The following is a 16,130-nucleotide window of genomic DNA, read 5'->3' as shown; positions in this document are numbered from 1 at the left end:
ATTTTTTCTTTTCGTTCTCAAGTTAGACGACGAACAAAACCTTCACATACCTCGAAAGAAAAAAATTACCCTAAAAAGGTTTATGATGCTTTCGCAAACATTGTTCTATTATAGAACCTTTTTAGGAACTCTTTTGAATGGTTTTTCGAGATTAAATTTTAAGAATCTTAACCTCACAAATTGTTTCTTTCTTTACAGTCTCGAGAAACAGATTTTTTGTGCGGAGTGTATTCTTTTAATTTTTTTGTAGTGTGTATGTTTCATCAATTGTTTACCGACATAACTATGTAAATTATAATATAAATAATATATTAGAATATAAAAACCAGGAAAACCAAGTAGGTACAGATTTAAAAACACTACTTTTCAAAAAATGTGTTTAACATCGAAACGCTACATTCCAAGTTTTAATAAAATAAACTAAACAAATATAGAAAACTCCTGGGTATGCCTATGGCATGTGCAAAACCAAATTTTAAACCTGATGTTAGTTTTGCTTTTATTTAAAGTGTATATGTATGAAATTTCATTTAATTGCTTCCATAAATAAGAAAGTTGGCATTGCACATCCTACATAAAACCAAATTTGGAAAATGGCGTTAAATTTGGTTTTATTCCAAGTGGTTATGTATCAAATTTCATCTTCCTAAATTAAAAAGTTTGCAATTCGGTTTATAAATATGGTCGAGATGCGAAAAGGGCACTGTGAATGTTAATCGATTAGGCTCAATTTTTGGAATTGCGTTTTATATGGCTAAAGCTATAAGCATATTGCATTTCATTCAATTCGGTTCATAACTCACGGAGATGTCAAAAGGGCATTCCTTATTTTTTGGGCTACATTGCCAATTCAACATTTATAAGTATCAACAATTAATACCTATAGGAATGCGGCTGATACATGCTACGATTCAAGAGTGCTAAGGATTAATAAATCCAGATTTTGGTAAATTGTAATATTTAAGTTCTCAGATTTTAACAAACACAAATTGATGACCTTTCGCCTTGGACAATTTATTGAGAATGAATAAACGTAAACGTAAAACGTATACCTACTGTTGTTCGTTACAGCGCAGACGTTGTTGGGCAGATTTATGCTAATAATTAATTAGAAATTGAAACTACGGCATGTATGAAAATGTCGAAATGCAGTAGCGTTTAAAATTTCGAAAACAAGTTTGTTTTGCGCGGCAAAGCAACAGCTGATAGTCTTAAAACCTGAAGGCGGCATCAACGATATAGGGAACGCCGAACGGAATTAGATCAAAACATTCACAAATTGACAGATGCCATCTAAAGCGAACACCGATTGGTAAGTAAAGAGGTTCCATTAGGCGCTACACTAATTATTATAATTAAATTAAATGACCCTACTTAGCAATTAGCATAAACTCTCCATGCGAGCGAGAACTACTGAATTATACACATTAAAAGTTTCTGGACGGTTAATTACCCCTCTTTTTGAACCTGTTTTGATTTTTTTCTGTTTATCACACAATGATGAAACATAGGCAGATAATTTACTTGACAGTCGGTACAACATCCTTTTCCTATTTTTTGTTATTTAAAGCAACCGCAGCTTCCTTTCAGATTTATCCCAACATTTACTGATGGTTAATAAAGTGGGAAACAGGATGCGCCGACGGTGAAAGTATATATGTAAAATTACACTTACGTTTTTAATTTCATCCAAAAATCAGACGACGTGCAACAAGCAGCAGGTATCAATAATAACTGACGAGTTTTACCATAAAAAAAGGCATCACCGGCTGTTGGGGGCTACAGCTGTTCGATTCAACCGCCTGCAAGATCCCGTGCCATTGAAAAAAGAAGTAAAAGAGGAACACGCGCGCTTTTGCAGGCTGCCCCTCTTAGCAGATGCCAATGAAAAAAATCTCGTAGTTAAACAAAATAATCACGAAAAAGTCTCCGCGCGCATTAGATAATTAATAAAGAAAATGAATTAGCTAATAAGTAGGGGCTGTAAATTAACAAAAGAATTCGAAGGCGACAATGCTTGCCGAGCCTTTTTGTGTGCGAAAAAGGTAGAATTCAACTAAAAGCGAAAGTGGTGTCAATTTTTTTAGTTTTCGCTAATTTGTAGGCAACTCACTATAGTGGGCGGAACGGAAAAATGGTGTACCTACTATACATGGGGGTTCCACAAGTTTATTATTCCCATTGCATTGTTACAGCTTACTCCATAAATGCTTTGTTCGCCTGTTTTTCATCCAGCATAAATCTTTAACAGGGTTTGTTGTTACCACTGTAACGGATTCGTCTGGAAATAAATGGGAGTCTCCTGTTGTGTTCTTTCATTAAAGTTCTTCCATACGAGGCTACATAATATTGAGACAGATTCAGTTTATATCCGAAAACGTGTCCATAGAAGGTACTAACGGAAACCGTCCATTTTCGACCGTTTAAGCTAGGGAAAATTTGGCATTTTCATTTTGATGATATCTCAATTATTTTCAAAGATTTTTCAAACATTTCGAATTCGAATGCCTTGATCACAAAAAGGGGCCACTTTGTCCCAATCGTAAAATTCTTCACTGTATAAGTATCTCTCACCGTTACGGAGATTTCAATGGTAAGCCACGAATTTTAACCACCTTGTACATACATTTAAAAGTTGCTTAAAATGATCTAAAACGCCGTCGACATTTGGTGAAACTAGACATAACAGAGCAATTTGTTCTTCTGGGGAAAGCTCCCTTCATTATAATAAGGATCAAGTAAAACTAAAAATATTAATATACGAACTAAGGCCTCCAAAATTTCCGCGGTTATCTTTGTAAGTGTGGGGCGGGATTTTGGAAATAGTGAAATGTTCTGGTTCTTTTTGTTGGTAAAAAGAATCACTTAATATCATCTTGACAATGAACTGATAGAACTTTTATTGGGCTTAACGGATATGAAAATCAACTATACAAGGATTTTCGTGTTGGCGGTGCGTAACAAAACAATACGTAATAAAAAGTGACGATCAACATTCAACAGAATTGTTATACGGAGTATTAAACATGAAATTTATATCCATACGCTCGAATTTTCGATCAGATTTCAACGACGCGTCCTTTTTTGCACGAGTTTAGTCATTTTAACCGATCCACGCGCGCATCTTTCGTGACGAAATATCACAATGGAGATAAAGTTTCGTAACCATGAAACTGAAATATATTTTGGCAGTCATCCAATACTCGTTTTACGTTACTTCCACGACGAAATCTACAAATTTATTGTATCTATAGTAAAAGCGTTATTCTAGTTATATGGAGGGCGGGTGCAATACGTGACAAAAGTTTTATTCACAATCATTGTATATGTAATAATATGTCAATTGCCAACTGTTTTGATTTTGTTTGGAAGTGAGCAATAATTGCTTGATATACTGTGCGAACCTCGTCGAGGTCGGCAAAGTACTTCCCGGCACGGGCATGTTGATCATAGATTTCAATGTTACGCTGACACTGGTGGAATTTGTTATACTACCTCTTTAAGTCAGATTGTGAATAATAGTACATTATATATCAAGGTAGAGAAGTCCACTATTATTGCCTGAGCACCAAGATTACATCTCGAGGCGCTTGCGCCGAGGGGTGTAAGGTGCGAAGGCAATAATAGACTTCTCTACCGTGGTATATATACTATTTTTTTCACTACTAGCACTTGAAATCCTCTAAATTAACATATTATATTGATAAGAGAGTTAACGGTTGGACAGAATTGTTTGTTTCTTAATTTAACATGTCAATCAAGTACGTGGAAGTACAAGTCAAACAGGCCGTATTTTGTTCTGTCATTGAGATTTTTCAAAGAGTAATTTCGTTCGAATTTTTTCAAAATGTGATAATTTTAGGTATGTAATTTCTCTGGAAATTGCGAATGGTGGCAATTATTCGTTTTAGAGAACTTGTCTAAACGTTCATTGAGCGAAATTTCGGGTTGTGTTTTCTAAAAGTGACAGCGTGACAGTTTCATTATTGACTACTAGTTAATAATAAAAAATTATTAACCACTTTGAACAAATGCCGAGAAAGCCTACTTTACAAGTGGAAAAAAGGTTAATAATCATGTCATCAGACGCTAGTAGTGAAAAAAATCGTATACAAACCTCGCTGGTCGGTGGTTCATAACCAACGTCTCAGCGCGTCGATGGTGGGTAATGCACCACTTCCCAACTCGGTATGTAATCTGCTATTATTTAGGCGTCGAAGGCGTGCGTGGATATCAATAAGTCCAAAAAGCAACTTTCATTACTTAATTAAATTTGGATCGATACTTACGGGACGGGCGTCCATAAAAATCGCGAGAGCTTTAGATGCAGTTCGTGAACGGAGACGACGTTACGGAATTATACGTAATTAACCAAATTGGAACCCCAGGCGCCGGCATCTGTCGCCCTTAAAACGGGAACAGTAATTACACTTTCGAGCTTTTTCCCAGACCGAAAGTGGTACGCTCTTCGAGTAACCTCGACGTATTTATTCACTCAGATAGACGCACCATTTACAAATTGAGGTTTCGGATTGATAAGTAAAGGCAATTAGAGAGAAGGTCGCTAATCAACCCGCAAAGAGTTGATAACATTGTTTGGAAAGTAGTTCAAGGTGGGCATTTAATCGAGACTAGTCTTATGCAAAGGTAAGGAAAGAAAGACGAGTCCAGTGGATTTTTGGATGACTCTAAATTCAGACTGCTCAGACTTACAAGGGAAATTGCAATTTCCATTCGATGCGGGAAGATATTACAATTTTAAAGAAGGAGAGGGGGTGCGGAGGGAAATACTAAACTTCCCCCAAACTATTTATATTAATTTACTAATTGTTTTTGGATTTTTTGTTTTTTTATTTAAATCAAAATTACATACATATTATAATCGATGGTTGGTTTTGAAATGAAAGCCCATTTACATTTTGGATTTATTGGGCAAGCCTAAAGGTCCATAGTTAGGCTCAAAGAAGATCTCTCTCAATTGTAACATATGGTTGTAAATCATAATAGAGTATAAATATATAATGTATCTTTAATTAGACAAGTTGTTGGCATAACAACACGAGAGATAAATAAGAATGTCAGATATTAAACTTGTCATTTTGTGTATTGAACCATTTTCATTAGTAAATATTAATTGTATATATCAAAGCCTATAATTATTGTTCACTCTTACTACAGGCAAGTATACAACACAAGTTACCAGTAATTCATAAAGTAAAACGACCAAAGAAGAATTACATATTAGAATAAAATACAAACGTATTTACACAAATCCATGATATAATTAAAACAAGATATGCTAGATTGCCGTTCCAAATTCGTCCAGTTCGCGCATAACGTCACGCGGTGATAAAATTTGAATTTAAAGCCGGATTTTTTTCTTAATTCTACTACAAATACTAAAATTTCTTAATTATAATGGTTTAGGGGAAAAAGAGAGTTGAAATTATAAAGCCTAAACGCAAAATATGCCGAAAAATATCAATAGATCGTTAAAGACCATCTTTAAATGCTATAAGCTACAATTAAGCGCACCATAAAAAGAGGAAATGCAGGCGTTTTCCATAATATGGTAAGATACCTACTTCTGCTAAAGTATCTAAACATTGTGGAGTGGATATTAAAAACGAAATGACTAATATAAAATATTGAATTATGTTATAGGTACACAAGTTATAATTTACTAGATTCAAAAACGGTAGGTATGCGATAAGATAAAAATATATTGAGTTATTGTTCTTTATTGATAGATAACTTGGTAATATAGAATTTAAAAAGTAAATCGGACATCAGGAAGGGTAAAGGAGTAGGTACAAAAAAGGCATGTTTGTTATTAGAATAGTCTCAAGTTATTTACAAAATATTAAATAAACAAGTACACATAACATATTAAATTAGTAATCTCGTGAACACTGAGATGTGAGATGGAGTCAAATACTATTATTTCTACCTTCTTTAATATTCCAGGCATTAATTGAATTTTTTTACATCATGCTCTAAGCGTTGACACTGCTGGCAGAGGGTATCCTTTTTCCGTAACAACCTATAGGCTCTTGCACCAGCTGAATGAATGATAATAGCTTTCGAAATATCTTCAATTGTCCATGTTACTCCCTTATAAGGATGTTTCAATATACAGATTTCAGTGGTGGTGAAAAACCTGTGAAAAATTTCATTTTCTTCTTTTAATTTGGCAATTATCTCGTCTCTGTTGTCAGCATCAGTGTTCGTACTGAAAAACGTCTCTAAATCAAATTCTAATACACCAAAACAAGAAACTTACCTGGTTTGTAGGAGAGTTGCAACTAATTTTGACCTATTTCTTTTGTTAATGCGACTGGTTCGGGCGGATTCCCCTTTCACATCCTTTGAGTTTCCCAGTGGCAAATTGAGAAATGGTACGGCGTCTGGTTTCAACAGTCGACGATTTCGTGCGGTATAGCCCAGTATTTCAAACCGCAAATTCCGTTCATAAGACGACTCGTCAAAATGTTTCGAACATACTCAGGTAGTTTTCACATTAATGTGACCTTGCCGGTTACAAGCTAACACCCAACGCTTTTGAAAATTTTGATCATTCGGGAACCGGAAAAACATTGGATTGCTTGAAAACTGTTTTGATCCATTAGCTGTAGTACATCCAACCACGGAACACCTCATTTTGTTGAACACTGATTCACAAATTCCAAAAAAGCACCAAAATCTACACTGACAGATTATTATATTTAATTTGAAATTCACCGCGTGACGTCACACACGTGATTCATAACTCCTCCTACATGCGCAATATCATATATCTTATAACGGGCGATCAAGAATGAGTGACTGTCGAGTCGCCTTTGAAAGTTCAAGTTAATTAAGTAGGATTTCCCATGTAAACAAAAATTCCAAAAGTGACTAGACGGTCACTCATTTTTGATCGCTATGTATTTATTGTATCATGACACAAATCCATTTCTTGGCCTATTCATGACAGTTTGGTGTCACACACTACTTGAAGTTCACAACATACAACTTGTAAGAATCACCGCCAATCTTAATTACCTGCCAGGCAGGTGTATGTCACGCAAAGCTTAACACGAGTCAATATGCAATACACTCGGAAATGCAACAACGCCAATTTGATGTTCAACATTTGATGCATTTTCTCTGATCAAAATTTCCCGGCCAGTCGCAGCTAGGTACCTCCAGAAGAAGTGAGCATAAAAAAATCTGCAACCAGATCAAAAATGCACTTGCTTTTAGTAAAGCGGGAGAGTATCGATGTCAAAACACGCAACGACTTTGTTACATCGTAAATTAACGTCGAAATTTACGTTTTTTTGTACATGTCGACAGCGTCACAAAATAAATTCTACTTAACTTGGAGAATTTTTCTTTAAAATATATGGCAGTATTTTACGGTAATTTGCACGTTGCATTGTTAAAAAATTGCGTGACTTCCGCACATACTTGCCCGCAAGAAAATAAATGGTTTTCGTGGAGTCAGCTGCATTGTAAACACCTTGTACGGAATGGACAATCACTATAATTATTTCAATTTAAACGTATGTAGATAATGTCTCCGTCGCCATTTTGATCTGATTTCGAATTCCGTTTACCGTTTTGAGCTTTTGGTTACTTTACTTGAATGAGAATCCAAAATGTATATCCACTTTTAATAGTCTATAGGCCTCTAGGGCCTAGGCGTATTCGGTCTTCTCTGTAGTGTACCTCAGGACAGTACTGTTGTACTATTGCTATTTTGACTTATGTAGGTATATTGTATGAACTGGAACCGTGTATAAATATTTGGGAAGATGTAATTTAAATATCTATTTTTTTTAAATAAATTAGCATTACAACACAAAAGTAACACCTTTCAGAATAATGAAAAACGATTGCTCCATTTCATTAACAATAATTTTAGATAATTGTAGTGTTCTGTTTAATTTAAATGTGTCTTAATGCCGTTTAATTACATTAAATTGAGTTTCTTTTGCCTCTCACAAGCAAATGAATGAAAACTGCATGTTAAGGGACGAGGCGTTTTTTCAAAAAATGTTTAGCTGTAGATACTAGTAATAAATGTAATAAAGAGGGTTTAATAAAGCGGCAGAGCACTTCGGTGTGACCCCACGGAGTCATTGGATTTGACTCATTTTCATTTGCCTTGTTACATGTGGTATATACATATATATGTCAACTGTGCAAAGTTTGAACCAAATCGGTCCAAGCGTTTGACAGTTATCGTTGTTCACGGACAGACGGACACCATCGACTCCCCTATAAAGCTTGCATCGCTTTGCTCTGCCGCTTAATAATAGTGAGGAGTACAACGATTTGTTAAAAAACGGTAGTACACAGAGTAAATCGTAAGAGACACAAAGTGATTTTTTCTCAGCTTTCTGTGTCAATATTTTTATCACTTGTGAGTTTCGAGTAAATCACATCAACTATCTTATGGATTGATTGATCCTTTATTATCAATTTATCACTAATAGTCGAAACAATATAAGATTCGTCCAACAGGTAAATAACAAACTACAAAATAGAGAAGACAAACAAAACAAATTGGGATAGAATAGAAGAAACTCATTGACTGTAGAAAGCATTTGCTTTTAGATAATTGCTCATCACATTTTTTAGCTGAGTTTTTGGTAATGATCGATGTTTCAAAGATATTTTATTGTAACATTTATTCCCATAGTAATTAATGCAATTTAGTGAAGTAGTTAGACGAAATTGATTAGTGCGTAAATTACCGATACTTCTCGTTAGATATCGCTGAGTTAAATAACTAGATTGATGGACGCCATATTAGATTTTTATGACATTCAATAGAAAAAAAATAACAAAATCAGCAATACTAAACACTTAATATTTAATTTGGGAATCAACCTTGCATTTTTGCCTCGCAGTTTACAATGTATTTCTTATGGCAATAATTCCATGGCCGTGCGTCGATGGCAGGGTCGATGGTGACTATGCGAGACATTAATAGTAAAGTATTTATTGTACAAGGCGACAAAGGGATATTTTAACCATTCGGTAAAAGATCTTAGAAAAAAACCCTTCCGACATTTAAGAAATATCAAATCAATTTTGAAAATATAGGAAGGGGGGTTACTTCGCCCATTGCGCATTACGTTTTAAGGCAAAAATATGCGTAATTATTTTATTCTGTATAAAAATTAGTCTAATAAATTAAACAAATATAGCAAACGAGCTTAGCTATACCTTGACATTGCGTATTATACCTATGGCTAAAAGTATGGTCATTTTGAATTTCGTGCAATTCGGTTCATAACTATCGGAGTTCTTAAAAAGGCCTTTCTTATCTTTTAGCCTACATTGCCAATTTACGAACTCCAATCTACAAATTTGATAAAGAATCCACCTCCAAATTTCATCGTAATCGGTCCATTCGTTTACGAGATATCGTGCTAAAGGACGAACGGACGACACCGCAAAATTATGAACTCGCTAGGAGCTCATTAATCGATAACATTATGTTTATTCCATAAGGTTTAGCTTTTAATATTTCATTTTTATATAAAATTCGAGTTCTTTAATTTTTTTAATAGAGCGTTGATGGATGATACACTAAACAGTGTATCTTCATATGCGTGATTTTGTGTGCTTGTCGTTGTCTCTCAAATGCATAGCCAATTGATCGTATTGCCTAAAGGCTTTAAGTTTGAGAGTTCGGTATTTAGTATTCAAGTTCGTATTAAAAACGTAGTTACTAAGAGAGACAAACTACGGGCTGCATTCTGATAGCATACAGTAAATTCCGGCTGAAATTGTAGCAGTCCCATTACTTTAAAAAATAAACCGCTATAAAAACCCACATGAAGTCTTGCGGATTTTATTATTTTGTGTTTGTAGAAATAGCGACGGAGCCATGATGACCTTTTATTGCTTTAATAATACCCTTCATACACAATGAGACGTTTCTGCAGAGATGACGAGGAGTAGCCGTTTTCCGCATCCAGTGCATGCTTTAATAGTCTCGAAAATTAGATCTGGATATTTTTTGCTCCGAGATGAACATCCTAAGGCTACGAATCCCATGCAAGTAGGTGCACGGTCTACACTGACTTCAGTCAGGTTAGCGTCCTCCTCCTCATCGCATCCCTCAAACAAAACGTACTCATTAAAAAGAAAGGCGACAGAAGAAAATATTCCAATATATTGGAAACATTACATGGTAATTTACGGCGGAAAATCTAAATTAATTATCAACCGATTTGAATTGGTTACAAGCGCAAAGCGGAGGCGGTTGCAGACATAATAAGATTGTAGTTTCGCACAAAGGAGTCTAGCAAATAATTAAATTAAAACGTTTTTTTGCGTCTGAGTTTTTCGAATTCTAAACGAACACAACTGGCAAGATCATCAAAAATTCTACGGTATTGACAAAAAAAGCGGAGAAGCACGCAAGCGCGTACTCGCAATAACGATTCCTCGGCAACGTCCATTGATAGATAAAAGTTCTTCTGCAGAGTAAATAATAAAAGGCCATTTTAAATCTACAAGGAAACGTGTCGTCTTTGCTTCTTAAACAAAAGATTAGAAAATGAATCAAACCTGTTTAAAGTAACTAACTATTGCTTAAAACGAGCAAAAAATCTCGCAGGGTCGCTCTTTTTCTACACCGATACGGTTCCGTTTTGGTTAAAAAAGGATGCCGCTACCAGCTGTAGCTGTTTACAAGCCAGTCACGCCAAAGCAAAAGGATACAAAACAACTTCGGCTCACATGCAACATACAACGATGCACTGACCGTATAATGCAGTTCGAACAACCTAACACCAAAGAACTTGCGCAAATTCTTAATTGCTCGTTATTAAATATTTGCAATCGGTTTGCCATTTGATCATCGGGGTTAATTGTCGATTTGCCATTTTTCCTCTTAAAAGCGAAAACACTTTCTCACCAATTGCATATTATCCGAGGCGAGGTTATTCAACTCGGGGAAAAATTGCAATTCGGTATGCAGCGCTGATTTCCTTCGAGAATTAAGCAACATCCTATATATTCATATAGTTTTTACGGTTATAATGGCACTGTGAAGAGGTACGTGACGCGGCGTCGATGATTTTTATAAAATATAAGATGCACGTACGCGAGGAAATACGTGGTGGATTCGCCTAGGAAGCTTTTTTCCGAAAATCGTTGGATGCAATATGAAATACATATCACTTTCCCAACCGCACCTGCAAGGAATTCAGACGCCAATTTAAGTCATCTTTAGAAAGTTTCCTAAATTTGGGGTCGAAATTTTACTCAGAAACTGCCGTTAAAAACTGAAGCTTAAGCTTCCAATCTAAAGTTCAAGGCGTAGGTGAAATCAGGATCAGTCCCTCTATTACAACATTTTGCAATTGTAATGAGTGTACTCCCCGTAATGGACCTTAAAATCTACAAATTTATCCATTAAAAAAAAAGTGAGCGGCTGATAACTTTTTTAACTGATCACATACCTACAAGCAGCTACAAAACAACACATTGTTCAACAATCGTTCTAAAAAACCTTTGTAATAAACATTTTTCGGTATTTCTTTTAACTAGGAAAATATAGGGTCATTCCGGAATTGGCAAATTTTTAATGGTCCTTCGCATCTCTTAAATGTGCAAAAAAAATTTCAAATTTTCAATTTACCATCATAAGTTAGTCACAAAAAGAGCACCTGGCGTCTCTATTAATTTTTTGATAGCACTAACAATTACGGAGGTCACAGTGGCGAAAATGGGTCACCCTGTACCTCGGCTGATATACGTAGCGGACGAAGAAAACCAGTAATAAATGATGACTGCTGAAAGTCATCCACACTTGAATAGATACTAAATATGAAAAGCTGGACGAGAGGAATTTAAGAAAGGAAAAAGCGTTTTCGTCATTCGCATAGAACATCAACAACCAGTGAGAATAATTCCAACAAACTTGTCAGGAAAACATCTTTCAAAAAGATTAGAAAGGTCTGAAACGATTAGATTCCTCAGTTTTGGGTTAGTTGGAACCTAATATATCCTTGGATATCACAGACATATCCATTGATATCCACGGACATCCTCGGATATCTGTGAAAATCTCGGATATCCTGCGTACATCTACTATTGTGTACATTGGATATCTACTTATAAATTACAACGCGCACGTACGCAATTTCCATATTGCAAATTTATTATATTTTAGCCCCTGACCCCTAGAAATCTTACAATCCGGGGCTACAAATATTGAGAAAATTAATCCATGCAAGAAATTTCAGGGAAATTGGAAATCATTGTGGCAATTTTTAGAAAATATGAGAAATAAAGGGAAATAAATACATTTTTGGGGTATAAGGAAATTCTCGAGAAATATAAAACTGTGAGAAAATGTAAAAGAACTGATCATGGTTTTATTTAATTAAATGGGAAAATTTTCACTTTTTGCGTGCCGGTGCCAAACCAAATGATTCTTCTGTTCAACTTCAAGCAATTGCGGTAGTAGGTTGGGGAGAAGTGGCGAGGGGCAAACGATCTGACCTTGGCTATCCTCCCCCGCCCTTCTTCAATATTTAAATATTTAATAATTGAATTTTGTCACCAACTATCACGTTTACCGACTGATTTTTAGATCATTTCTTGCGTTAAACTCTTGGATTCGCAAATACATGCAAATGGCAAAATCGTAAAGAGATGGCCAGGAAATTTCATCTTTAAGTAAATGTGGAACGAAATGCGGCATTTTAAAGCGCACAAGAAACTTTCTTCGTATCTATATAGGTAGGCGTCACTACCTACTTATTTAACATAACAACCCCTAACTACAATGTAAACGTCACCAACAAGATTCGAATCCAATCGCTTATTTGTTTCAACAATCTCCCTGATGCCTTTTACATTTTATATTATCTACGAACGTCACGAACAGCAGATTTTCGAACCTACTAAACACCAAATGTGCAAATATTTACGCAATGCATACGGCACCCTTAATTTATTTAATGTCCCAATATAGCGGTCGCTATCTTTTTGTGAATTTTCAAGCACTGGCGAGTCTGCCAGAACACGCTCTTAAAAAAAGACGATGTAAGAACGTTTTGTCGTAACTGAAATTGCTTCCTGCAAGTTGGAGGCTGTTGATGGGGTCGAAGGTACATCTGTGGCAACAATTTCGACCTAGAAAAGCGATAGGCCTACTTTAACTGTAATTAAAACTCTAAGTGCAGTATGCATTTGAAGTACGTACTTATGCTCTTCCACTCTGATCACAAGAGTAAATACGGAAAAAGCCTTCGTGTTCGTGAATGGCACGGCTTAGAGTAAGTTTCGAAAAGGACACTGGGAAATTTTTGTTTAATAAATGAGCATAATTATTGTAAATTAAAGAAATCCACCGCGTAATTATTGAACAAATGCGGTCAAAGCAACACGGAAAAATCAATGTCTGGGGTAAATATGTAACAAAGACCCACATAGCATGAAAAAGAATGAACGCTAGGAGGGTGTTTCATACACTGAGCCAAGCCACCCTATGGATTAATGGGGCGAGTTCTCAACCCCTTGTAGTCCTATGCATTAGCTACCTCGCCATTTACGGATACGTAATGATAATAGCAAAGCATGTGAGCACTTCACGCGCTTCATGGATTTCAGGTAAATGTAGACCACACACGAAAGTACTAATTACGTAATACTACCGAAAAAAGGTAAAGGGTACTTACTCATCGCTCGACCAAAATGGCGACTCCACTAACCTGTAACAGAGAAGGAAGTATTAGTGCGAGCCCTATATTGGAAAATTTGCATTTAAATCAAGTAAGCTAAAGGGCTGAAAAATGAAAAAAAATTCGGTCACCCTTCTTGCACGCACGCACACATGCAGTATGCGGAGATGCAGGGCATCTCGTATATGGTAGATTGTCACGGACAATAACAAATGAATCATCTCTCGATAAACGGATCAAGTAACACACGCAGATTCTCCCCTTTGAATTAAACCTCCTACATCTTTTGTGCTCGTTTTGTGGAGGGAGTTTAATTAAAGTGACAAATTCGCTCTTACCCTAGCGATAGTAAAGGGAAAGGTCTCACGAGACATACAAGCAGAAAAATGTTTGATAATTCTTAATTGATGCTCATGTTAGTATATTAACCTACTGACTGTGATGTCGGTTTCAAAAATTTGAACCACACCAAACTGGCTTTTAATGATTTAAAAAATTCTTTGTTATCTGTTTACAGAAGTAAGGCTATTATAATATTTAACTTGCAGTTAGTTGTGCGGCGGCTGCGTTGTGTTTCCTCGGTGTTTCCAAATCTAAACCATCCTGCATATCTTGAAATTCATTTGGTAGAAAATGAAGATAACATTGGCCTGTCCAATTTTCGTCGTAAATGAAAGGTCTAAGAATTCGCGATCCAATAATTCCGCGCCAAACATTAAATCCAAGTTTTCTTTGATTTCTTGATTACAACCTACTTTGAATAGGTATGGAATATGATTATTAATTTAACTTTCATAGTGAATTTTTGAAGAATGGCCTTTAAATACCTATAACTCTCGCCAGGAAAGATTGCCGGTCACAGCACACCTTGTGTCGATTTTACAATCTTTGTTTTTATTAAGATGCGAACGACTTCTGGAATAGGATTGTGCTAATGTTGAACAAAAAGTCTTTTCGTTCAACATTGACACGATACTATCCCGGAAGTCGCAAGCACCTTACGAAAAACAGAGATTGTAGATCGGGATCAAGTGTTCTGTGACCGGCAATCTTCCCTGGCGAGAGTTATATGTTAAATGTGCCACTGTTACCTGTCTCACTAGATATTGTTTTCCATGGCCCACTCTGTTTACTTACCTCTCAATAATACGAAAATTACTGCAGGGCGTTTATTTATTAAAGTACGTTTAGCAAGCCTTATATCATTATAAAGAAAAAATTTGTCCTTTTTAAAAAAGTCAAAGCCAACTATGACTATACCATTAAAAGTTTGTATTATAACTCAAAAATTGTAAGATCTAATAATAAATTAGTATAGTATGTTCATCATGTTAAGCGTTAAAATGTCTAAAACTTTTATTCGTGTCATTTTGTTGCATTTCTAATAATAACGATTCTACAACAGTTAAACGAAAAATCTTAAAATGGAAAATTAGAACTCACCCTGTATACTGTATTGAGTAGCATTTTTTATTACGAATACAGCAATACACACAACAACAAAAATAAGTATTTTTTAGTACCTACTTTTTTGCATTATTTATAGATCACTTTGTTGTTAGCTCTATTGCTAATTAAAAATAATTGCTTTATAAATTACTTTTATGTATCTAAGTATTACAATTGAATAACAAAATAAAAGGCATTTCCGAAACTCTGGACACATCTCATTGTATAAGCATTGCCTTCTTAGGGATTATATCTGCGTAGATTTAGGGCGTCTGTTTACTCAAATGTAACAAACAAGTAAATAGCTACAAAAATATTGTTTTTCTGAAACTACCTTCGGCTCTAAAAAAAGTGAAGAAAATGTAATTTTCCTCTCTAGTGAGGAAATTAAAAAAAATTCACAGATTTCGCAACCCTTGCAACCATCGGAGACATTGAAAATGATAACCGTATAACCTATAAAGCCGTAAATAACCCTTATTCACACGGAATAATCTTGCGTCACTCGCTCGCAAGCTCGCTCGTGTCGCAAACGTAAACTTTCTAAATAATAATCGGCGTAACATGCTTGTAATACTATCACGGGCGATGTGCGAGAATTAATTCAATTCGAATTAACAAAACCCCTGCGCACTGTTAAGTAAGTACCGTTATCGACAGTATCCGCGACTTTTCCTAAATCTACCGATTGCAGTCGAGTACGGTACAGTCAACACTAGAACGACACCACTTGTCTTCTTTTCTACTCGGCAAACCTGGTAAATTCATACCCATACAAAACATAAGCATTTCCAATGCTAAAAACAATTGCCGCGAATGACATTTAAAATTGAAACAGATCCGTATCTATAGATTGCTATATGTGTCAAACTTCATTATTGCTTTCAACAATTTTTGATTGTAGTTTCAGAAAAAATTATCTGTAAAACTTGGGAAGAAAGTGTTTCTCGTTCAAACTTTGAACTCGAGTTGAAAAACTCGACT

At 35.5% G+C, this 16,130-nt stretch overlaps 1 protein-coding gene across 2 annotated transcripts in view; it reads right to left on the bottom strand.

Annotated features, from left to right (window-relative positions):
• LOC116168093 overlaps positions 1–16,130 on the bottom strand; it is a 40,862-nt gene that overhangs the window by 13,174 nt on the left and 11,558 nt on the right. The window contains exon 2 of one of the 2 annotated variants that reach the window (XM_031483758.1): positions 13,695–13,727. The exons of the other annotated variant lie outside the window; for it this stretch is intronic. Within the exon in view, the coding sequence (XP_031339618.1) occupies positions 13,695–13,727 (33 nt within the window). The remainder of the gene's footprint in view (positions 1–13,694; positions 13,728–16,130) is intronic. 2 annotated transcript variants of the gene reach the window in all.

This window comes from Photinus pyralis, unplaced genomic scaffold (assembly GCF_008802855.1).
Source record: "Photinus pyralis isolate 1611_PpyrPB1 unplaced genomic scaffold, Ppyr1.3 Ppyr1.4_LG4, whole genome shotgun sequence".
Lineage (NCBI taxonomy): Eukaryota > Metazoa > Arthropoda > Insecta > Coleoptera > Lampyridae > Photinus > Photinus pyralis.
Note: the sequence above shows the minus strand (reverse complement) of the source record. Positions and strands in the feature narration are given on the sequence as shown.